The sequence below is a fragment of the Desmodus rotundus genome, chromosome 10, assembly GCF_022682495.2.
Source record: "Desmodus rotundus isolate HL8 chromosome 10, HLdesRot8A.1, whole genome shotgun sequence".
NCBI lineage: Eukaryota > Metazoa > Chordata > Mammalia > Chiroptera > Phyllostomidae > Desmodus > Desmodus rotundus.
Genome location: NC_071396.1, coordinates 44,222,774 through 44,247,740, shown reverse-complemented (window position 1 = coordinate 44,247,740; position 24,967 = coordinate 44,222,774). Strand labels below are relative to the sequence as shown.

The following is a 24,967-nucleotide window of genomic DNA, read 5'->3' as shown; positions in this document are numbered from 1 at the left end:
CCTTTTATTGCCCCAGTAAAACCCATTACTTTATTCTGCAGTCCCAGTTGGTGTTTGTTCCTCTAATCCCCGTGGATAATTTCTGTACTATGTTGTAGTTACAGAACCAGTGGCTGACTCAGGTGTTACTGATCTGGAATAGCATGACTTCCTGGTTTTCCGTCTTCCTTGTGACTTTCCTCTCTCAGTAGAGCGGCTTTCAAGTGTGCACGCTGTAAATAATGAGCACTCCTTGGAGCTACCATTTAAACTTTTTACTACCGAGAAGTATCTGTAAGACTTCCAGTGTGCCTTCCTCTCAGGGGTTTTGTGTGTGTTTGGCTTTCTGTAATAGCTTTTATTGGTCTTGGACACACCGAGAGCCTAATAAATAATATAGTATCTTCAGCCTGTCTCAGAAATAATTGGTACAGGAACTACAAGAACCCCTTTCTAAACCCAGCATTACACAGTCAACAACAGCTTGCTGTCCCATGTAAACAAAATACCATAACCACCCACAGCATGTGAAAATTAATCACCTTGCTACTACAACCATCCTTTGTTCTGGGAGGTTCTTTTTTGCCCTTTTGTGAATGCTTAGCATTTTATGATCGTCAAACAAGGTGCCCTGAAAAGACCAGCATTTACTAGACATCTCAGTGCTTGTTTCCCTTCCTCATTAACACGTTATCAGTCTAATAACCCAGAGTGACATGGATCTTGCCTATAAACCAGTGGTTCTCAGACGTCACTGTGCGTCAGAACCACCTGTCGGCTTTGTTAAACCACAGACTGCTGGGTCCTCCTCTCAGAGGTTCCCATTCACTAGGTCTGAGATACGGTCTGAGAATGTGTGTTTTTACTGAGTTCCCAAGTGATGGTGATGGGGCCTAGTCTTTCAGGGCTGTTAATCAGATGTAACAGCACCCTATTCTGGCCATTTTTTAAAGGTATTGACAGGATGCTGGGTAGCTACAGAAGTGGTGGGAGTGCTAGAGAAGTGTGCTTGGGCTAGGCAGCCATGATGACAGTTGATAATGGTGTTACTGCTGCTGGCGCTGAGCGTAGTGGCGCTGCTGGCACCTGTACTGTGTGCTGCAGGGGTGGGCAGGCCCTGCTGCCGCCGCTAGCTGCCGGAGTGGGTTCTGTGCGTTTTTGCTTCTCAGAATCCCTGGATTCACAGCCTGGGATAGGCTGGGATAGGTGTGTCTGGTGGCACTTGGATCATCTGCCTAAGCCCTAGTTTTATGGGAAGTTGAAAGAATGAAAATCTGGTGTTTTCAGCTTCCGGCACAACTCAGGCTGAGGTATTCTCCAAAGGGGAGTTCATTCATGGCTTGACTTTCTTGGTAGATATTTCTTATAAGGTAATTCCTACTGTATTGCATTAGGAGTTGGCAAAGTATAGCCTGGGGACCAAATTAACCTACCAGCTATTTTGTATATAGCTTTATTGGAATGCAGTCATATCTATTTATTTACCTTTGTTTTTATGGTTGTTTTCATGCTACAGAGAGAGGCAAGGTTATGTAGGTGTTGCAAAAACTATGTGGCCCCAAATAACCTAGAATACATACTAATATATACTATCCGACCCGTTATAGGAAAAGTTTGCCGGCCCTGATGGGAATAATGCTAATACTTCTATTCGAGTCCATGCAGTTACCATTTATAGATGCTGTTGGAGAATTTCGTTCATTCATACGGCCAGGTTGTTCTCTGAAGTAAGGATATTGAAGGCAAACAATGGGACAAACTTTCAGACATTTGGCAAAGGGCTTTTAGAATCCAAAGTTGATAAACTTTGTCAGTCTCTCTTCAGACAGAACTGAAGAATTATATAACAATTTTAAAACTTGAGAATTATGTTCTCACTTAGACTTTAAAGTTGAAAAGTGAATTCCTAATTCTTTGTCAGCTAATCATGGCATCATCAGTGGTGTACCAGAGATGTCCTCTGACTTGAGACAGAGTAAACGGTATGACACAGATTCAGTGAGGAATCTCTGGAACTCCTGCGCTTCCCTGACACTAGCCGAGCCTCGTCGTCAGGGCAGGTGAGAGTGCTGTTTGCTAAAGCATAACCTATACGTGTTACAGCTTTTAGAACTTATTTGCCACCAAAAAAAAAAAGGGTCTTGAGGTCAGAAACAACTAGTACATTTGTATAGAAGAGTCATTTTGTGTCTGGCCATGTGGTGATGACTCTTTAACTCAAAGGGTTGGGCCCCAGTGGCTGTGTTTGTCCTGTGTGGTCACACCTACTCCAGCCATTGTTTTCGAAGTCGTGGCTCAGGCAGTAAGGCAAGAAAAGGGGAAAAAACATACACAGACTGGGAGGGAAGAAATTATACCATATATACTCCGAAGAGATGTTGTACATGTGGAAAATCCAAAGAATCCACAAGCCATGAGATTTATTAAGGTTTATTGTATACATTTTAAACATCAGAATCTGTCTTCAAATGATACACTACTTCACATGAAGTACAGAGACCTTACAACAGTATTCTCCCAGTTTTACCCCTTGGCCTTTGTTGTTGGGATGCACATGTTGTGATACATGTTGTCACTCTAAACAATTATCTTTTAAATAATTAGGCAAAAGATTTATATTTACCCATCTAAGTACCATTTTCAATTCTCTTCCTTCCTTTGTATATAAGGTCCAGATTTCCATCTGGTATTGTTTTCCCCCTTTCTGAAATACTTTTAACACACACACACACACATTTATAGAGCAGGCCTGCTGCTGATTAATTTATTCAGCCTTTGTATATGAAAAATATTTTGCCTCTTGTTATTTTTTTTCCTTTTTGTGAAAGATATTTTGACTGGGAATAGAATTCTAAGTTTATAGTTTTTTTCTTTTTGACCTTAAAGCTATTATTACTACAGAGTTGTCTGGATTACATTGTTTGTTTGGTTTCTTTTTTTTTTTTTTTTTAAGATTTTATTATTTTTAGGGAGAGGGGAAGGGAAGGAGAAAGAGAGATAGAGAAACATCAATGTGTGGTTGCCTGTCACGTGCCCTCAATTGGGGACCTGGCCTGCAACCCAGGCATGTGCCCTGACTGGGAATCTAACCTGCAACCCTTTAGTTTGTAGGCCCGCACTCAATCCGCTGAGCTACACCAGCCAGGGCTGCATTGTTTTTGAATAGAAGTTTGCTGTAGTTCTAATCTTTGTCTTACTGTGTAATTTGTCTTCTTACTCTAGTTGCATTACAGTTGTGGCATTTTTAAAGCAATTTGATTATGGTGTGCTTTTGTGGTGTTTTCTTCATATTTCTTGTGCTTGTCGAGCTTTTGGATATGTGAGTTTATAGTTTTCATCAAATATGCAAGGTTTTCCACCATTCTTCCAATAGTATTTTGTTGTTCTCTCCCCCATAGTGACTTTTTTTAATAATGACTTTTTTATTACTGTTATTTTAGACATTGATTATTAGAGGAAGTGTTGGGGGGGGGAGAGAGAGAGAGAGGGGGGGGGGAGAGAAAGAAGCATTGATGTGTGACAGAAACACCAATCTGTTGCCTCTTGCACATGCCCCTCCTGGGCACCAGCCAGCAACCCAGGCACATGCCCTGACTGGGAATTGAACCTGTGACCAATTTGCAGGACGATGTCCAACCCACTGAATCACGCCAGCCAGGGCCATAATGATTTTTGTTAGGTTGCTTGAAGTTGTCAAATAGCTCACTGGTGCTCTGTTCATATTTTTTCATCTTTTATCTCTGTTTTTTAAAAATACATTTATTTTAGAGACAGAAGAAGGGTGGAGGGTGGGGCGGGGGGTGGAGAGAGAGGGAGGGAGAAGGAGAGAGGAACATTGATGTGAGAGAGAGACATTGAATGGTTACCTCCCATATGCACCCCAACTGGGGATTGAACCTGCAGCCTAGGTATGTGCCCGGACCGGGAATTGAACCTTCAACCTTTTGGTGTATGGGATGATGCTCTAATCAACTGAACCACACCAGGCCAGGGCTCTGTGTTTTATTTTTCATTTCTATTCTTGTGTCTTAAGAATTATTAAGTCTTTTATTCTGCAATATCTAATGTGCTTTTCATCCATCTCCAGTGTATTTTACTTCTCAGATATTATTGTTTTCATCTCTGGAGTTTTTTTTATTGTTTATTCTGTGTTTAATCTGTTCTGTATCTTTCAGAGCCTTTGGAATATGTTCCATGTGAACATATGGAACATATTTTTAATAAGGTTTTTAAATGTATTTTTCTACTACTTTTATTATCTGTATAATTACTGAGTTGTTTTTGATTGATTTTTCTTCTCACTGTGGGTCATTTTTCCCTGCTTCTTTGCTTGCTTGGAATGTTTAGATTGAATACCAGAGATTATGCATTTTACCTTTTTATGCGCAGAATATTTCTTGTATTTCCTGTAAATACTTTTCAGCTTTGTTCTGGATTCAGTTAAGTAATTTGGGTATCATTTGGTTTTTTGGGGCCTTTTTTTTTTTTTTTTTTTTTTTTTTTTTTTTTTTTTTTTTTTGAGCTATGTCATTGTAACACCAGTGCAGCATTTAGTCTGGGGTTAATTTTGCCTCAAATCTGAGTACTCTCCTAAATGGACTGTGAATGACAAGATTTTCCACTTTGCCTAATGGGAACAGGAACCCTTCCTGTTCCTGTGTGAGTTTTGGGTATTGTTCCCTCCAACCAGGGTGTTTAAACTTCAACTGTAGACAAACTGTAGACATTTTGGCCCACATAAGCCTTTAGTCTAGGGCCTTGTCCTCCACATTGTAGGGTGTTTAGTAGCATCTCTGGCTTCTAGTCACTTGATGCTTTTAGCACCTCTCTCCCCCAAAATGTGACCAGCATTGCTCTGTCACCCAGGGGGCAAAATCAGTCCTGGTTGGGGACCACTGCTCTAATCGTTCCGATGGTTCTTTCCCTGACTTCAGATACTGTTTCTTCACATACATGAGATGATCAGTACTCAACTTAAGACTCAAAGGAGACTCTGCAGGTTTCCAGAACATACTTTCTCTCTGTGTAGCACTCTTTCTCCTTCTCTGCAAACTCTAGCCACCTTCTCCTCCCCAGACTGCTAGCTCCTCTCCTCAACTCAAGGTACCGCTAGGCAGGGGTACCACCAGTAAGGTGTAATAATTGTGTAAATTACCTCATTTGTTTCCCCTGTCTCTGATGTCACTGTCTTTTGTTTCCTGGGCTCTCATTTCTTTTTCTTTCATTTTTTTAAAGGTTTATTTATTTGTTTTTAGAGAGAGGGTAAGGGAGGGAGGGAGGGAGGGAGAGAGAGAGAGAAACATTGAACAGTTGCCTTTTACATGCGCCCCAACCAGGAACCGTGCCTGCAGTCCAGTCATGTGCCCTGACCTAGAATCATATCGACAACCTTTTGCTTTTTGTTACAGTGCCCAACCAACTGAGCCACACTGCTCATGACAGTGAGGTTTTATTTCTTAAAAATTTTTCACATCTTTGTTTCAATTTGAGGTTGTTTTAGGTGGAGGGTAAGTACAGTTCCTCTTATCCCGTCTTGACCTAGAGACAAAGTCCCAGCTGTTTGTCTTTTACTGTGGAGGGTTGTCCTGAAATGCCCCCGACCACTTCACCCCTCAAAACATTGAAGTGGCGGGTCTTTCAGTCCACATAGAGTTTATCTCCCACTTTCTGAATGTGTTCCTGGGGACTTTCGGGTACCAGCTGCCTTTTGTTCATTCTCTTGTTCATTCTGTCCAGTCGGCAAGAGGTCATCTGTGTAATCGTTCATGAGGTCTAGATGTCTTCAGATTATATTTGGTAGAGAATAAGAGTTAAAATAGCTGTGAGGCAAAATTGTAACTTAATATTGTAAGTTACTGTCCCACATGCATACTGTTTCTGATCTTCTTTTGTAATTGGAATAAAAAAATACACATTCACCAAATCAATATCTGAAGTGTGCCCTGGCTGGTGCGGCTCAGTGGGTTGAACACTGGCCTTCAAACCGACAGGTCAGCGGTTCAGTTCCCAGTCAGGGCATGTGCCTGGCTTGTGGGCCAGGTTCCCAGGTTGGGGGTGTGTGAGAGGCAACCAATTGATGTATCTCTCCCACATGGATGTTTCTCTTCCTCTCTCTCCCCCTTCTTCCTCCTCTCTCTAAAAGTAAATAAATAAAATCTACAATAAAAATATCTGAAGTGTAATTCATCCGTTCCAGTAGCAGTATTAATATCTGGGACTGCAGCTGTGACCAGGGCTAAAGTTTGGTTAAGTCTGTGGCAGTCTACAGTCACTTTGAGGGTCCAGCTGCTTTCTGCAGCATGCCTGCATAATTGAAGTCTTTACTGGTGGCACTAGTCTGCTCTTCTTTGCCCCTCTGGAAACAATATTGTCTTTTATTTACTGTCTTGTTCTGTGGAGTGGGGAAATTTCAGAGGTTTTCACTTGGCTTTTTCCACCATGACAGCTTTTGCTACATAGGTCACAACCCGTTGTGGGGTTTTTCTGACTTGTGGGGGTTGATACACGTTCTAATTATAAACTTGGGGGAGTGGGAAGAGACTGTTAGGTAGGTTGCAGGCTCAGTGAGCTAACTGTGAGTCAGACTTTTGCCAGGACTCTGTTTATTTCCCCAATTGAGAACATTTTGACCAGGAGGTTGGTTCTTTTGCCCCATAGAACCTTGACTGGGATCTTCCTCTTGGTTCTGTTTAGCTGGTAGCTGGATTCTTCTAAGAAGTAGGGGCTCACTTACCTCTGTGGTGCGTTGGTGCTTGCCTGTGGCCTTTCTGTCAGTGAGGCCAGCGTGGACTCCCTCCCAACATTGGTGGTCTCAGGGCACTTGAGTGTTAGAAGTTATGCAGCCTCACTCCGGCCACGTTCTCTTGGTGTGAACAAATCACAGAACTACCCAGATCTATGGGGAGGGCACATAGATTCCAACTTTGGAGGCAGGGCTGGTGGCGAAGGCTCATTGCAGAAGACCTTATGGACGAGAAGTGTCATCACTGCAGCCATCTTGGGAGACCCAGTTTACCGTATCAGCTACCCCGTCTGCTGGCTTTCAGAATTTTAGAGACCTTCCTCATTTTCCGTGGTTTCCTGTTTGAATCTGTTCATTTTTCTAACTACCTAAAAAGCTTTTTCACTCATTTTAGTAAGGATTTAACAGAGAAATGTGTGATCATTGAGTCCATCATGGTTAATTAGCAGTTGTAATTTTGGGAATCAAAGTTTATTGCTGTTTTTCTTAGTGGGTTCCATGTTGTTTTATTAACCTAATGGAAACAAGTTGTCTTAGGTGTCTTGTCTTTTCTCCCTGTCATCTGATAATCATCTTGTCTAGTCGGCATATCAAAGCAAGAAAGCAGTGTTTAGGCTGTGCTGGTATTAAGGCATTATTCCGTATAAAAGAATACGGAGGTACATTTTACGTAGATAGTTTAAACTGATTACAGTCGCAGTGCACTGACATTCTGTACAGCATTGGTGGCAAACCACCTCCTTCGCCGGTCATGCGGACTGCTCCCACATTCTCCCTCGGCCACACCACTGCTCTGGGCCGAGGTTGCACTGTTATTGTCCTGGGGTTTTTAATACCATGTTATCTGAACGAGGGCTAGGGAGGGGCTCTCTCCCTCTTTCAGAGTGAACAGTAGGATTGTCTCGTGGTACATTAATACCACTTTGAGATCCTTTAGAAAAAGATTTTTTATAAAGTCATATTTTAAGAGGAACATTGACAAACTGGGTCATTTCCAGAGGAAGTCAGCCAGGATGCTTAAAGGTCGGGAACCTGCAAATACTGAGACCCTAATCTGGAAGGGGGAGAAAAATAAGATCTAAAAGATTTTATGATAACTTTCAAATACTTGGAGGTCACTAAAGAAGAAGGGTTACATCTGTCTAGAAATGAGTTAGACTTTCATATGAAATAGTGAGTTTTTAATTTCTGGCATTGTTTGAGTGCAGGCCATCAACCATGCTGAGGAGGGGTTGAGGGAGTTCTCTGCCTTTTTAGATCTCTTACAATTCGGAGATTGTATGACTTTTCCGCCATCACAGCTCCGTCATAAGGGATTGTTTGCTTCAAATCAGAATTGTGGGTTGTCCTATTTTAAAAAGTATATTTGAAATAATCTAAAATATTTTCTATTCCTCAGGACTTAAACACTATTTATTCTTATCTTCATGGAATGGAAATATTATCAAACCTCAGGGAACATCAGCTTAGGTAAGTGCGAAGCTGCATTTAAAAGCATGTACTATGGAGTTACTCAAATGAGTTTAGGAGATAGTTGCAGGGTCCAAATCTTGAGGGGCTTTTTGTAGGATAAGCATAAGGAATTTGTGTTTTTCATCCAATTTTTCTTAGCCGTGGGAATCCCATATAACTTTTGACTCCCACAAAATGTAACTACTAATAGCCTACTGTTGATCGGAAACCTTACCAATAATATAAGCAGTTTGTTAACACATATTAAGAAAACCATAAGGAAGAGAAATGCATTCACAGTACTTACTGAAAGAAATCCACATATATGTGGACCTGCTCAGTTGAAACCTGTGTTGTTTGAGGCTCAGCTGTAACTACGTAAAGCACAGCACAACGCTCAGTATGTGCTAGCCAGTGAAAACAAAACTCTTCATTTTGTGGTTCCTACTGATATTTACTACATCAAATGCTTAAGATGCGCATGGTATGATGTAGTGTTGTATCAAAGTGGGAGGAGCAGGGTTCTTGATTTGGTATAAGCGCTTGTGGACAAGATCCATAGATTTTCCGAACCTCATTTTCCTATTGTTGTAAAAGGAATATTTTCTCCTCCTATATGTCATTGTGATTACACTATTAGTAAGAACACTTTTGAGTGTTAGAAAGTGCTAATATTGTAACTTTGCATAATATTTTAATGAAAATGTTTTTTCCTTCTATGACCAATTTATCCATCCCATTTTCTGGTTATTCTTCAGGTTTTGCATTATGGACCAGATTGCTAATTAATTCTTTGGGTGTATTATTTTCTGTTTTCTGTATAACATCATTCAGGTATTAGTGTGTGTCAAATAAAAAAGAAGATTGAAAGTGAGAGGATTTAGTAATGCTGAGTATTTTTAAATGCAAACAAATTTATATATTCAACAAATTTGTATACATGTATGTATTTGCCTCTGCCAGTAACTATTCCTCACATAAGGATTCAGTGCAAAGCAGACAAATGCACATTTTCTCATAATAAAAAGAACATGATTTAGTGTGAATTGACAGGTTATAGAATGTACATAGAGTATTATACTTGTTGCCACTTAATATCTTTGTTTGTGAAAATATTGCATTTAATGTATATATTTCTAAACTCTAGTTTACTGAAAAATTGAGTAGTACAGTAGATCTGATAATTTTCTGTTGAGGTGATTATAACAGAATTTTTAAAACAATTTAAGATAAAAATCTTTAAAATTTTTACTTTTTAAAACATTTCAGATTAATGTCTGCAAGAGCACGCTATGAGAGATACAGTGGCAATCAAATTCTTTTTTGGTGAGTATTTTCAGAATTAGCTTAAGTTAATTGCTTTAATGTTTACATTTTGACTTTTAATGTTTAAATTTTGACTTTTATTGGACTGGCCAAAAAGTCTGTATGGTTTTTTTCTGCAAGATACAAGACACATTTTTCATTTCGCTAATAACGTTACTGACTTGAATATTTTGACTGTCGACCATTTCCCATTGAGGTATAATATTGATTGTTTTCAATGTTTTGATTTGACCACTGTCAGCTTCAACTGATCTACCCGACCGTGGAGCATTGTCCCAAGCAAATTCTCCAGCATGAAAGTTCACAAGCTACTTTTCACAAGTTCTATCAGTCACAGCACCTTTTCCATACACTGCACAAATCTTTTTTTGTGTTTCAATTGTGTTTTTATCTTTCTTGAAATATAAAGCGTGATACGCTGAAAATGTTGTATATTTTCTTCTATCTCAATATTAAAATGACTACACAAAAATTCACCAATTTTGATAAGTTTTTTAAAAATGCATACGACAGCTGTCACAATACAATCTAATAAAATTGTTTCAAATGAAGTTAAAGACAGCTGAGTGCTACTAGAGCCATCTTATGGAAAAAACCAAATGAACTTTTTGGCCTACCCAAAAGAATTGAAATTCATTTGGTTCTTGAATAATTTCTGTAGAGCTGATGGAGATATATTCACAAACTGTGAAATATATCAGGCGTGACGTACAAAATGTGTACAGTGTGACAAAGGTTAATAAATATATACACCTGGGTAACTCCTACCTGTGTTAACATACAGAAACATGTCAGCTCTCCTAGAAGGCTCTAGTTGCTTTTCTTGAAAAGCAAATCCAGTTCTGACTTTTATCACATTAGACTGTTTTGCCTGTTTTTAAATGTCATGTAGATAAAAATCTTTGGTCATTTTTTTTTTCTTTTCTAACATCACAAATGTCTGAAATTCTTCCCTGTGTTTGCATTCATTCTTTTTTACTGCTTTACAGAATACAGTTCTGAGAAAATAACATTTTGTTTATCCCATTAATCGATATTTAGGTTGCTTTCAGTTTTTTACTCTTGTGAATAATTTCTTTGAACATTTTGTTCATGTCCTTTTGTGCCTTATTTCCTCATTCCTGTTGGTCACTTAGGAATAGAATTATTGGAACCGCACATGCTCCAATTTAGGAGATTCTAACATTGAAGTCTAGCATTCACATCTCATTTTATCTCATTGTGATCTTATTTCACATTTCCCTGTTTCCTAATGATGGATGATTTTCGTATTTTTATAGGCTATTCGAATAGCTTTTTCATGAAATCCCAATTCAGCTTTGACCATTTCTTAAAATTGAGTTGTATGTCTTATTTCTCTCAGTTTGTAGAAATTCTTTCTGAATTCTGTATCCAAGTACTTTTTTGGGTACTTACGTTGCGTATATTTTCTCCCATAATGTGGCTTTCCTTTTCACTCTATTAATGGCATGTTTTGAAGAAAAGAAATTCCTAACTTTCTCAATTTTTCCCCTTATCATTAGTGCTTCCCATGCCTAGTTAAAAAACAAAACCTATCCCTTCCTCAAGGTTATGAAGATTTTCTTTTTTTCCTAAAAGTTTTGGCAACAGTGACCTTTTTTATTATATAAAGATTCAACTGGTATATAGGAATAGTACTGACTTTCATGTTTCATTGCCTGCACATTGTATTTATTATTTTTAAATTGTTTAAATGATTCATATGAGTTTTAATAGCTACACTTACTCATTTGTTGATTCATTTATTTATTAATACATGTTTGTCCACTATATGCTATGCTTATGCTAGTATAGAATGGCGGGAAGACAATGTATTTGCCCTTACTGAGTATCTCGTAGTGGAGGAGAGAGTTAATTAGAATAGTTACACACATTAAAGTGCCATCACGGAAAAGTATAGCTATAGAGATCATTGGACCAGAATTGAGAGCCCAGGAATAAACCTTTATATTTGTAAACAGTTTTGTTTTTTTAAAAATGGCCTGCAACTAAGATCTGTGCACAAGTGAATATAACACAACTGAGGATTAAAAAGGAACCAGCAACGAACAGTTGTTTTGATGAAGGTGCTGTAACGCATTTCAGTGGAGAAAACAGTTTTTTTTCCTTCAACAAATGGTACCAGGTTGATTTTTTACATGCAGAAAGTTCATTTAGACCCTTATACCATATACAGTAATTAAGGAGATAGTACTTTATACCCATTATAATACCTGCTGTCAAAAATGTAGACAGTAACGAGTGTTGGTGGGGATATGTGGGCGATGCCTAGAACCCTCGTACATTGGCGGCAAGGATGAAGACTGATACAGCCACTTTAGGAGATCGGTGGTTTCTTAAAAAGTTAAGCACTTTTTACCATGCAAGCCGGTAATCCCACTTTTGCACACTTACCCAAGAGAAGTGCAAACAAATGTGCGTATGGAGACTGCACACACGTGCTTTTAGCAGCACTATTTGTACTGGCCTGCAACTGGCAATCAATGATGAAAATGTCCAGTGAGTGGATGAATAAAATTCATTATAATCATATGGGTAGAATCCCATTTAGGAATAAAAAGGAATAAAGTACCTACATACACTGCTACAAGGAGACTTCAGAAACATTGTGTTAATAAGAAGCAGTAAGACAGAAACACCCCATGTTATAAGATTCCATTTATATTAACTGTCCAGGTAATAGAAATTTTATCTGTAGAGACAAAGCAGCTAATTGGTTACATGGGGACAGGGATTGACCGCAAAAATGGTATAAGAGATCTCTGTGATGCTAGAAGTGTTCCAAAACTGGATTGTGCTGATGTTTGTACAACTCTTGTAAAACCAATGTGTTCAGAATTGGTACTTACAGAATAGTCACGGGGATGTAAGGTAAAGCATAGGGAATACAGTTAACTGTATTGTATTAACTATCTGTGGTGCCAGGTAGGTACTTGAATTATTGGAGGGACCTCTTTGTGACTTAGATGAATGCCTATACGCTGTGCTGTACACCTGAAACTAATGAATAAGTGTTGAATGCAAATTGTAATAGAAAAATAAAATTAAAAATATGGAAACTAAAAAAAAAGTATAAACTGTTCAGGTACCATGAGCAAAGAAGGGGACCACAGCAAGAGGAGCTTGGAGTGGTAGGTCGAGGTCTTAAGTGTCTTTGGCCTTTATTTTAGGACCATTATGAAGCCTTTGAAGGAGTAAATTCTGACAAGATTAAGTGTACCTCCCTTCTCTGGGCTGGATTGTTCTTGGATTCATTTGCTAGCAAAAAGAACGGAGAAAATAGCGCCCCACCTTAAAGAGTTTCACTTTCCTTTGTTCACTTACCAGCTGCACTGTCCAGCCTTGCTCTGAGAGCGGAATTCTTTGCCAGATCTGAACAGCTTCTTGATTCATAAGCTGGCTTGACTCTCTTGGTGGTAGGAGTGAACTTCAGGATTTTTCCTGCATTTGTAGTGGGATTTACTGATAACTGTGACTGCTTCAGCCAAGTGAGATAAAAATTGGATGCTTGTCATGGCGTCCATTCATAACTTTCTTCTGTCTTAATTTTGGACAAATTTTTCCTGTGTTGATTCTTTTTCCTTCTTGAATTTGCAAAACTCGTATTTCAAAAGAATATGGAAGTAGAATTTTTATTTTTTAAAGGAAAAGAAGTTTTTAATTTTTTAAATGATTTTATTTATTTTCAGAGAGAGGAGAAGGGAGGAAGAAAGAAGGAGTGAAGCATTGATTGGTTGCCTCTTGTTCGCCCCCAAATGGTGACCTGGCCCACAACATAGCCATGTGCCCTGACTGGGAATCGAACAGGCAACCTTTCAGTTCCTGAATCGAACAGGCAACCTTTCAGTTCCTGAATCGAACAGGCAACCTTTCAGTTTTTAGGCTGGCACTCATTCCACTGAGCCACACCAGCCAGGGCAGAGGTGGAATTTCTAAATAAAGAACCTTAAGTAGGAATTTTGCAGCCATTTGCATCTTCCCCTTGGTGAAGAGCAGAAGGGATATAACGAACCTTAAAGTACCTACTGGAAAGTTGACACTGATTTTTCCTTCCCATGGTAAACAATTAGGATTGACCCAGAAAGCTTACCCTGGGTGCTATGTGAAATGGATTGGAGGCCTGGGTTTCTGGATGGAGGATGGTACTATATTCATTGAGGACGTAGAATACTAGAAAAGATCCAAGCTTGAAGAAAATGATGGTGAGGTAGATTTTGAATATTTTGAGTTTGAGTTTTCTGTTAGATATATAAGATGACTTGTCAAGTAGACAGCAAGATAGATTGATACACAAGGTCTGGCCAGAAATTATCCAGCCATGTGATATGAAAAATAGGGACATGTATTGAAGGAGATACAAGATACAAGAAACACTGTACATATGACAATGGTGCCTTAGTCCCCTCCCCTTCAGAGTAGGCACCTTGGGACCTCACACAGCTCTCCCACTCACCATCAGCTGCCCTGTCGTATTTTTCTGGATCTCATCAGTGGTCTGAAATCTCTTCCCTTTCAAAGGTGATTTTAGTTTGGGGCAAAGCCAGAAGTCGCAGGGCGTCAAGTCTGGACCATAGAGGGCCTGAGTCACCGGGGTGATTTGATGTTTTGCCAAAAAACTCTGCACAAGATGTGATGCATGAGCAGAGCCAGTTGTGATGAAGCTGCCAGTCACCAGTTGTCCATAGCTGTGTCCTCCTGAATTATCCGAATAGTTTCTGTGGAGGAATGTTCAGGCTTAGCACAAAATTTGATTAAGATTTATTGCTCTGCTTGCTCAGTCATTTTGAATGCAATGGCCACACAGTACACACGCTCACTCAATAGCAGCTACCACCCCCACTGACTAGTACAGTGAAGTCGTCCTTGTTCACGCATGTGCATTCCAGTTCACTCTCCTTGGCTGCCAGATTACATCGATGTTGCTCAAACCATTCTCATTATGTTAATTATGGTTGGACTTTTTCTGGACAGACCTGTACAGTTCTTCATCTCAAAGGAAAGATTTGTTTTATAGACATTACAATCTTTATATTAAAATTGATTGAAGCCTTAGGTATGGTAAATAAAGATATTTGATGGAAAGAGATTAGTTTAGATTATAAACTAACATCTAACAAGATTCTGGGTTTTTACTAGAGATTTAACTGAACTAAAATGTTGATGGACTTCAGTCATCTGATATTCTTTTATTTTACCCCCCAAACATATAAAATGAGAGATCTGGGTAGGCATATTTTTATGTCTTTGAGAATAACATTGAAAAACAATAAGTAAATCATTATTGTCCAAATTTAGTTGGAAATGAAGATATAACATTGATAAATTTGTGAATTTCAAATAATACTGTCTTCAGTATACATGAAAGTTATCAGAAGTAGAATTTCTACTGTGCAGATATAGTACCATTTTTAGGTTAATCTTCATCAGATGTGATGGTCTAGTACATATAAATGAAGAATGTGAATTTAATGATATAATTAATAAGATAAAGCTAATAAACATGCCCTTTTTTTAGACTTTGATTTAATCTTTATTTGATTTTTTTCCATTACCATTTAGTCCCTTTATTCCCCCCAGCGGTCACCACATAACATATTCTTCTGAAGTCTATCATAAGGTAATGATTATAGTTTTTCCTGTGTGAACATGGTCTGTGTTACTTAATTTTTAATGATTTTCAGTATCAGACGATATTTCATGTTACGTATTTTCCGTTGACTTCATATACATGTAAGTGTGTGTATTTATTTACTCATTTATTTACTTATTTATTTAAACAGTTCAGAAACTATTGCCAGATGCTGGTACATCCTCCTTTCTGGATCTGTGCTTATGAAAGACTCCATGGTCTTACCTCCTTGCAGGTACGTTCGTATTCGCTGCTGAGTGCATGTAGCAGGCAGAGTTAACATTGTATCTGTTGGGTTGACCAAAAAGTCCATTTAATTTTTACTGTAAAATAAAAGATACATTTTTCATTTTTACCAGTAACTATATTAATTTAGATATTTTGAATATGTTGGCCATCTCCCATGTGGTAGGACGTTGGTTGTTCTCAATAAATGTATCAATTTGATCACTATGAACTTCAGTGGATGTACCGACTGGGGAACATTGTCCAGTGAGAAATCTCCAGCATGAAACTTCACAAACCTTTTTTGACATGTTTAATCAGTCACAGCACCATTTCCGTACACTGCACGAATCTATTTTTGTGTGTTCCAGTTGCGTTTTTATCTTTCTTGAAATAATAAAACACAATATGCCAAAAATGTTGTGTGTTTTCTTCCATCTTCAATATTAAAGTGGCTATACAAAAATTCACCAATTTTTATGTTCTTTTTTTAATGCACACTGATATGATAGCTGTCACAGCACAATCTAACAAAATTGTTTCAAATGAAGTTAAAGACAACTAAGCACTATCAGAGCCATCTTTTGTGAAAAAACCAAACAAACTTTTGGCCAACCCAATATTTATGTCTTATGTTAAACTGTTTTATGTAGGTTGTATATTTTCTCTCATTTTATAAATGTCTTTGCTTGTTGGTAATTGGAAATACTTGGCAGGAGTCAACTGATATTTCATATTTCCTGAGGGTATAATCTTTTAAGTTTACACCATGGCATAATATCTTAGTCCTATTTGATCTTTAGTTTAATGTGAAAGTTGATCTGATTTATCTGATGGTTTCTGGATTTGTTGATATTAATGATTATAGAGAGAGGTACCGTGTCTTAGTAATTAAGAAATTGGTTTTTAGAAAAGTCAAACTAGATACAATAATCCTATTATTACCAGTTATTAGTTATCTTACTTTGGATGAGTTTAGTTTCTTGAGTATGAAATGAGGATAACAACAGTACCTGCTTAGGGGTCTTTATGAGATTTTGGCAGGCTGCTGCTCAAGAGCTTTCAACAGAAGTCTCAAGAAGGTGGCACTCTAGAGCCAGATCGCCCTGAGTCCATGAGTGTGCTTGCTAACTCCCTTTGTACCGCAGTTTTCTCCGCTGAAAGATGAGGGCAGTAGTAGAACCCATTTAATAGGCTGGTTTTGTGGAATAAATGAATCAGTATTTAGTAAAGTTCTTAGAATAGTGCCTATTAATAAGTAATCGTTAATTATCACCAGTGTGATTATTAGGTAAATCACTCAATAATTAGGTAAAAGAAGAGAAGGGTGTCTAGAAAGATGGTCAGTTGTATTGGTGAATTTGCTCTGTCAGAAATGCTTCATATTGTGGGGCCTCAGATTATAATTTGATGACATAAAAATGTAATTTTTTAGTGACTTTTTTCTAATGTTGCAAAGAGAGTTTTGGTCTTTTACAAAAAGTAAGACTTCTGATTGCAGCTAAATTGATTTAGTTGAATAACTATTAAGTTTAAGTATCAAGATACAGTCTACTAGATGGATGGTATGGGACATCTTAGTTTTGATCCCATCTTTAAAGTTGTGTCTTGAGTCCTGAAACACTCCATCATTGGCCTTTGATTAAATGAAATCTGTGCTTCTTGACTAGTATAATAAAACATTGTTGACTGATTTTACGAATGAAACAGTAGTTTTTGGTTACTTAAGGAATGGTGCCATATTAGAGGCTCAGTGTTGGTCTCTGCTGTTGGCAGGTTAGGTACCAGCAGTAGCATTAGCATCGAGGCTGTGTATTCTCCATCTCTGCCTCTGTGGCCGCTTCATTCATGGGCCCATTGAATAAGCATTTGGGGTGGCTAGGGAGAGTTTGACCCAAAGAGCATGTCATTTTGTTTACCTGATTATTAAAATCCTGCTCTGCAGTAGGTACCCTTTGGGCATTCATATGGGATGCAGATATCTTCAAGGTCTGCGCCCATTCTGAAGGAGATCCTTCTACATACCACCTCCCAGACTTCTTTGTTATCAGTCTTCCAATCCTGTTCCTTCCAAGTCCATGATCACTCCACCAAACCATTAGTAACTGCCCATGAACCTATTTAGGTTAGTAATTTGGACTCTCTCTCATTCAGAAAAAATGAACCACGGGATGTACTGCTTGAAGTTCTGTTCCCTAGGAGGATTTTCCTTCACCACCTCCCTTCAGGGCTACCTCTAAGTGGGGCCATCCACTTTTGGATGGTACCAGCATGTTGTACACACTCATCTGTAAAACAGGCTCAATTTTTATCTTCCTCAATGCAGCTCCCCAGCTGGGCATAGACACAGATCAAGGTAGAAAAGCAATGCAACAGGTGGTGTTGAAGGGGTCTGAGCCACCTGCTCATGCAACTTACTGTGGACCTGGGTAAACTCAGTCTCCTATAAGCCATATTTATTTGATAATAGATTGGTAGCTATTGCTCATGCCCAGCCTTAATGGTTGGCTGCCCAGTTCCTGATGGGAGGTTTTATGCTGCAGAATCACCTGATGCCCCATGCATGATTGGGCATTCAGTCTACCAAAGCCCAATAGCAAGCAAGAAGTTGTTTTTTAAAAGTAGAATGCAGTAAGTACTCACTTAACATCATAGATAAGTTTTTGGAAACTGCGGCTTTAAGTGAAATGACTTATAAAAAAAACTAGTTTTACCACAGGCCAATTGGTATTAACAAGAGTTCAGTTCAGTTCCTCTGGCATATTTCTGTCACAAAAACATCACCAAACTTCTAAATAAAGACCCAAAACAGTTTGAATATTAAACATTGAAGTATATGTGAGCTATATACTTAGAAAGATGAATGAAAACAAGTAAGATATTATTTTTGAACCTGTTTATACCATTTCAGGGTTGCAGGTGGCCAGAACCTGTCCTAGCAGCTCAGGGCACTAGGGTAACTCACCTTCCATCGCAGGGCACACTCCCCTTCCTAACCCCCCTTCCTCACACAGTCAGACTGTGCCACTGGAGCCTACAGGACACCTACTGCACTAGGCCACACTACCAAGCTCTACCTAATACATAGAAACACGGGGAGGCTGCCAAAATGAGGACACAGAGAAACAGCTCAAATGAAAGAACAGGTCAAAACTCCAGAAAAAGAGCTAAACAAAATGGAGATAAGCAATCTGTCAGATGCAGAGTTCCAAATACTGATTATAAGGATGCTCAAGGACTTAGTGAGGACTTCAGAAGCATAAAAAGATCCTGTCAGAAATGAAGGAAACACTAGTTGAAATAAAGAACAATCTATATAGGGAAACAACAGTAGAGTGGATGAAGCTGAGAATCAAATCAAAGATATGGAATGGAAGGAAGCAAAAAACAATCAGAACAAGAAGAAAAAAGAATCCAAAAAAATGAGGATAGTATAAGCAATCTCTGGGACAACTTCAGGAGGTCCAACACTGCATAATAGGGGTGCCAGAAGGAGAAGAGAAAGAGCAAGAAATTGGAAATGTATTTGAAAAAGTAATGAAAGAAAACTTCCCTAATTTGGTTAAGGAAATAGACATGCAAGTCCAGGAAGTACAGAGAGTCCCAAACAAGATGGATGCAAAGAGGCCTACTCCAAGACATGTCATAATTAAAATGCCAAAGGTGAAAGATAAAGAGAGAATCTTAAAAGCAGGAAGAGAAAAGAAGTTAGTTACCTACATGGAATTTCTCATAAGACTGCCAGCTGATTTCTTAAAGAAACTTTGCAGGCAAGAAGGGGCTGGCAAGAAGTATTCAAAGTCATGAAAGGCAAGGACCTACATCCAAGATTACTGTATCCAGCAAAACTATCATTTAGAATGGAAGGGCAGATAAAATGCTTCCCAGATAAGGTCAGCTTAAAGGAGTTCATCATCACCAAGCCCTTATTATATGAAATGTTAAAGGGACTTATCTAAGAGAAAGAAGAAGATGATCAAAACTATGAACAGTAAAGTGACAACAAGTTCACAACTATCAACAACTGAACCTAAAAAACAAAAACTAACCAGGCAAACATCTAGAACAGGCACAGAATCATGGAAATGGAGTTCCCATGGAGGGTTATCAGCACAGAGAGAGAGGGGAGGATGGAGGAAAGGTACAGGGAATAAGAAGTATAAATGGTAGGTACAAAATAGACAGGGGAAGGTCAAGAATAGTATAGAAAATGGAGAAGCCAAACAACTTACGTGTACTACCCGTGGACATGAACTAAGCGGGTGGGGAATGCTGGTGGGAGGGGGGGTGGACGGGAATAAGAGGAAGAAAAAAATGGGACAACTATAATAGCATAATCAATAAAATATACTTTGAAAAAAAAACCCCAAAACAAGAAACACTCTCATAGACACACCCGGAATGTTTGGCCAAATATCTAGGCATCCTGAGGCCTTGGCAAGTGACATAGAAGATCAGGCATCACTGGCAATAAGCAAGTAAACAGTACACATACAATGTATGTTCAGAGAGCAATTAGTAAGGGAAAAAATGGAGCAGGCTGAGGGACTACAGAACAGTGGGGACAGAATGATAAGCACAGAGTGTCTAAAATAAATATTTGTTAATTGAAAAAAATAAAACTTCAGGGGACCTTTGAACAACATAGGGTGCAGTTATGACCCCCTGTGAAGCTGAAAAGCCCAGTATAACTTCTGGTTCCTCAATAACTTAACTACTAATAACCTTCTTTTCTGACTGGAAGCCTTACTGAAAAGTCGGTTAACACATATTTGTATGTTACATGAATTACATATTGTATTCTTATGATAAAGTAAGCTGGAGAGTAGAAAATGTTGTAAGAAACTCATAAGGAAGAGAAAATACATTTACAGTGAAAAAAAATCTGCTTATTAGTAAGTATATTTCCACAAAGAAAAGCCTAGGCCCAGATGGCTTTATTGCTAAGAGTTTTCAAGTATTTGAGGAGGCATTATCACATATCTTGCACAAACTATTTTGGAGAATAAGGGGAGAAGGAACACTTTTAGCTTATTTTCTGAGGCCACTATTACCCTGATACCAATGCCAGACAAAGACATCACAAGAAGTGAAACCTATAAATTATCTCTTGTGAACATACATGTAGAAAGAGTAACAAAATAACAGCAAAACAAATCCAGTAATGTATTAAAAGTATTGGACAATGTGAGCAAGTTGTGGTTATTCTAGAAATGCAAGGAAATTTAACATCTGTAAATCAATTAATACAATATACTCTGGTAAAAATGGACAATAACCACGTGACCTTTTCGGTAAGCACAAAAAGCTTGACAAAATTTAAAATTTGTTCATGATAAATCTTTTGAACCTACTAGATGTACCAAAGGAAACTTCCTAATCATTGTCTAGGGCATGTCCAAACCTGTACTGCTATGAGAATTTTATAATTTTCATTTTTCATTTATATCTTACCCATTTCTGATTTTTTGTTTATGATGTTATAGTAAGGTTTTTCATTTTTTTCTGTTGTGATATCCAGTGGTTTCATCACCATTTATAGAAAATACTGTCTTTTCCCCCATTGAATTCTTTTGACACTTTGTCAAACATCTGTCTAACATACATGTGTGGGTCCGATTTTGTTCTGTCTCATTTCGTTGCACAAGTCAATCCGGGGCCATACCATCTTGAGTGTTCCAGCTTTACGTTATGTCTTGAAATCTGATAATACAAATGGTTCAACTTTGTTCTTGTTTTCCAAAATTGCTTTAGCTTTTTTAGGGTCCTTACATTTTCATGTAAATTTTGGAATTATTATGTCATTTTCCTTAGGCAACTTTCTGTTGCATTGAATGTGTAGAACAACCCATAAAGAAAATACATTATTTTATTTCGGTCATCTTTAATTTCTCTCTGCCAGGTTTTTTTTTTCTCTGAAGTGTTTCTCTCTGCAGTTCGTAGTTTTGTAGGGGTCTTGCATAGATTTTGATAAATTTATCTCTTAAATATTTGTTTTTAATTTATTTTAAGTGGTATTAAAAGATTTTTCAGATAATTTGTTGCAAATATACAATAAAATGATTGATTTTTAGACATTGAACATGTATCCTTCAATCTTGCTAAATTCACTTACTTCTGGTAGCTTTTTAAAAAATAGAATTCATAGGATTTATTTTATACAATCATGTCATCTACAGTTGAAGCATTTATTCTGCCTTTCTTACATAAACTATTATTGCAAGAACTCAAAAAGTTGATGAGGGAGTACGTTTCTTTAAATCAGTACTTTACCTGATAAATTCAGTAGAAATGATAGAATTGTAAAATCCGTATTTCAATAGGCCTAATAACGCATTAGGTGTAGGCACTGGACAAAAATGGATGCTAAAATTAGCAGACAAAAGATTGAGAGGAAACTTTATATTCAGTACCTCAAGATGATACTGTGAAGCTACACATCATTTTAACAGTACAACAGAATGGGATGAGCAGACATTATGTGTATGCGTGTCTGATGTGATAGAACATTCCACTCAGTCTTTTTCAGTTTCTGTTTTTCTCTTTATTGTGTTCATATTTTTCTCTACTTATTTCAACGTGTGGAACATGCTTAGTAATAGCTGTTTTAATGTTCTCGTCTGTTGGCTTCCTCATTGCTAACAGTTCTGAGTCTGTTTCTATTGATTGGTTTTCCTCTTGGTTACGGATCTTGTTTTCCTGTCTCTTAGTATGCCTGTTTTTTTGTTTTCTTTCACTGGACGTTCGACATCACAGGTTTTACCTCGCTGGGTTCCAGCTTTTGCTGTATTTCTTTAGGGTAGTATCGGGCTTTCTTCTGACATTCAGTTCAGCTAATTGAGATCCATTTGATCATTTTGAGTCTTCAATTTTGTATTTGTGCCAGTCCAGCATTTTTTTAGTGTAAGACTGATGTATGAGTTTCTAAGAATATGCGTTTCTGAGGACACTGCCCACGCTCCATAGGTTGTGTTGTCTCTGCGTTCTGGTTGGCTCTGGTTCGTTCTCCTTGCATGTATTTGTAGTGTTCACCCCAAGATTCAGGGAAGCCTCCTTGAGCTTCACCGAAGAACACGTGTGTGCTCACACACGCGTGCTCGTGCACATTCTTGTTCTTTGTCTCACTTTCTTGCTCTCTCTACTGCTCCCTTTTTTCCTGTTCCCTACCCTGTAAATTTTAATGGTCTTTCCCCCCTCACCCACACCCCAAAAATACCTGTCTCTTCGGTTCATTGAGATTGTCAGGCTCTGTCAGGCTTTCGCTTTGCATTGTGGTCTAGAGACTGCCAGAAAGTAGTACAATTGGATAGTGCAGTGGTCACCTTAGGGTTTTGTTTTGGGTTTTGGGTTTCATTCTCTCTGGGAGCACAGCACTGTCCCACCTGTTTTCCAGTGTCTTGAAATTGTTGTTTTATATATTTTGTATTTTCATTTTGGAGAGTAAATCTAATACATCTTATTTCATTGTATATGAAAGCAAACTTTTATAAATTTGTTTTTGTCTTATGTATTAGAACGTAATACTTAAGTACATCTAATAATTAAATGATGTAAAAGTTGGGGAGATACAAACAAAATATACAGTTCTGCTTAAGAAAAACAAGTGATTTTTTTGTTATATTCAAAGTTGCATTTGGATTTTGATTAGAATTTTGTTATAAACTGATGTTTGTATATAACCTTATACTTTGTGGAAAATTGACATGCTGTCACTTCTTTCATTCAAGCCCTGTTTCCTGGCCATCAATAAAATTATAAATTTTTATAAACGATTTCTATATCTCTTTGAGTTTACTTTTTGGTATTTTATATTTTGTTTGTATTATTTATTAATGGAGGTTTCTTCTCATTTGGTTATTTTCGCATAAATTATTATATTGGTTTTTATTTATATAATATCTTAGATTGCTTTTATAATTTTTAAATGCACTCCACATATTAAGTATGTTAACCTTTTGTATAACATAATTAAGAAGCATTTTTTTCTATTCCCCCCATTTAAAAAAATATATTTTATTGATTATACTATTATAGTTGTCCCAATTTTTTCCCCATTTTGTCCCCCTTCACCCGGTACCTCCATTCCCTCCAGCAGTCCCCTGGCTTAGTTCATGTCCATAGGTGATGCATGTAAGTTCTTCAGCTAGCCCATTTCCTATACTCTTCTTAACATTTCCCTGTCTGTTCTGTACCTACCAATTTGTACTTCTTCATCCCTGTACCTTTTCCCCCATTCTCCCCCATTCCCCTCCCCGCTGATAACCCTCCAAATGATCTCCATATCTGTGATTCTGTTTCTTTTCTGCTTGTTTGCTTAGTTTGTTTTTTAGAATCAATTGTTGATGGTTGTGAATTTATTGCCATTTTAATGTTTATACTTTTTGATCTTTTTCTTAAATAAGTCTCTCTAACATTTCATGTAATAAGGGCTTGGTGATGGTGAACTCCTTTAGCTTTACCTTGTCTGGGAAGTACTTTATCTACCCTTCAATTCTAAAAGAGCTTTGCTGGATAGAATAATTTAGGCTTGGTGGTCCTTGCTTTTCATCACTTTGGATGCTTCTTGCCACTCTTTCTAGCCTGCAAAGTTTCTTTTGAAAATAAGCTGACAGTCTTAAGGGAACTCCTTGTAGGTAACTCTGCTTTTCTCTTGCTGCTTTTAAGATTCTCTCTTTATCTTTAATCTTTGGCATTTTAATTATGATGTGTCTTGGTGTGGTCCTCTTTGTGTCCCTCTTGTTTGGGACTCTCTGTGCTTCCTTAGACTTGTATGTCTATTTCCTTCACCAAATTAGGGAAGTGTTCTTTCATTACTTTTTCAAATACATTTCCAATTTCTTGCTCTTTCTCTTCTCCTCTGGCACCCCTATGATTCGGATGTTTGTATGTTTGAAGTTGTCCCAGAGACTCCTTAGCCTACCCTCGTTTTGTTGGATTCTTTTTTTCTTCTTGCTGTCCTGATTGAATGTTTTTTTTTCTTCCTTATGTTCCAAGTCGTTGATTTGATTCTCAGCTTTATCCACTCCACTATTGGTTCCCTGTAGTTTTCTTTATTGCATGCAGTATAACCTTCTTCATTTCTACCTGGGTCTTTTTTATGCTCTTGGAGTACCCTTTGAGTTCCTTGAGCATCCTAATACCCAGTGCTTTGAACTCTGTTATCTGATAGATTGCTTATCTCCATTTTGTTTAGTTCTTTTTCTGGAGTTTTGTTCTGTTCTTTCCTTTGGGCCGTGTTTCTTTGTCTCCTCATTTTGGCAGCCTCCCTGTGTTTGTTTCTGTGTATTGGGTGGAGCTGCTTTGACTCCCTGTCTTAGTAACATGGCCTGTTGTAGAAAAGCAGACCAGTAAGTTGGAGCCTTAGGTAGTCGCCAGTGTGGGGCAGCCCGTGTGAACCAGGTTGATGGAGTCTCCTATACGGTGTCACTGCTCTGTGGCTCTGTGGGGAGGCCTCAGAAAGGGAACAGTGCCTGCTGTCTGGCCCCTGGAGTTTTATCCAGGAGGAGTGGTTCCCAGCACTGTCCCTGATGCCAGACACTTCAGTCTGCCCCGGGATGCCACTGGTGCCCTTCTAGCTGCTGTCCTGCTGCTGG

The 24,967-nt window shown here is 38.2% G+C and overlaps 1 protein-coding gene across 9 annotated transcripts in view; it reads left to right on the top strand.

Moving 5' to 3' along the window:
• RAPGEF6 (Rap guanine nucleotide exchange factor 6) overlaps nt 1-24,967 on the top strand; it is a 187,858-nt gene that overhangs the window by 21,828 nt on the left and 141,063 nt on the right. For 8 of the 9 annotated variants that reach the window (XM_053912195.2, XM_053912196.2, XM_053912194.2 and 5 more), the window contains exons 2-4: nt 8,121-8,191; nt 9,443-9,499; nt 15,301-15,384. In XM_053912195.2, the coding sequence (XP_053768170.1) occupies nt 8,121-8,191; nt 9,443-9,499; nt 15,301-15,384 (212 nt within the window). Of the gene's footprint in view, nt 1-8,120; nt 8,192-9,442; nt 9,500-15,300; nt 15,385-24,967 lie in introns of those variants that run through there. The other variant, XM_053912199.1, reaches the window with a different exon arrangement.